The sequence below is a fragment of the Morone saxatilis genome, unplaced genomic scaffold (assembly GCF_004916995.1).
Source record: "Morone saxatilis isolate NCDOM2014 unplaced genomic scaffold, NCSU_SB_2.0 Contig7, whole genome shotgun sequence".
Lineage (NCBI taxonomy): Eukaryota > Metazoa > Chordata > Actinopteri > Moronidae > Morone > Morone saxatilis.
The window spans coordinates 7,110,338-7,110,599 of record NW_023340246.1 but is presented as its reverse complement, the minus strand read 5'-3'; the positions used below and the strand labels follow the sequence as shown (position 1 = coordinate 7,110,599).

Sequence of the window (262 nt, the reverse complement as noted above, 5' to 3'; positions counted from 1 at the left end):
GTGTAGATAGTCTTGTCTTCACTGGGTGCAAGCTTCAAGGCCCCACTTTATCAGAGAAAGGATTAAATCCAGGTCCAAAATCTCCACTCAAACTGACAATGAGAACGCAGAAATCGAAACACTTTTTAAAAAATGATACCCCTCTCACCTGTGTGTGATCGTTTATGATAAGCCAACATGTGCTTCTGAGTGAACCGGGCATCACACTCGTCACATGCAAATGGCTTCTCTCCTGTGTGAGTCCTACACATAAAAAAAAAAA

At 42.0% G+C, this 262-nt stretch overlaps 1 protein-coding gene across 2 annotated transcripts in view; it reads right to left on the bottom strand.

The window, feature by feature from the left end:
- Positions 1-262, bottom strand: part of gzf1 (GDNF-inducible zinc finger protein 1) — a gene marked incomplete at its 3' end in the record, with an annotated part of 5,781 nt that overhangs the window by 2,146 nt on the left and 3,373 nt on the right. For both annotated transcript variants that reach the window (XM_035679014.1, XM_035679015.1), the window contains 1 exon segment: positions 149-243. In XM_035679014.1, the coding sequence (XP_035534907.1) occupies positions 149-243 (95 nt within the window).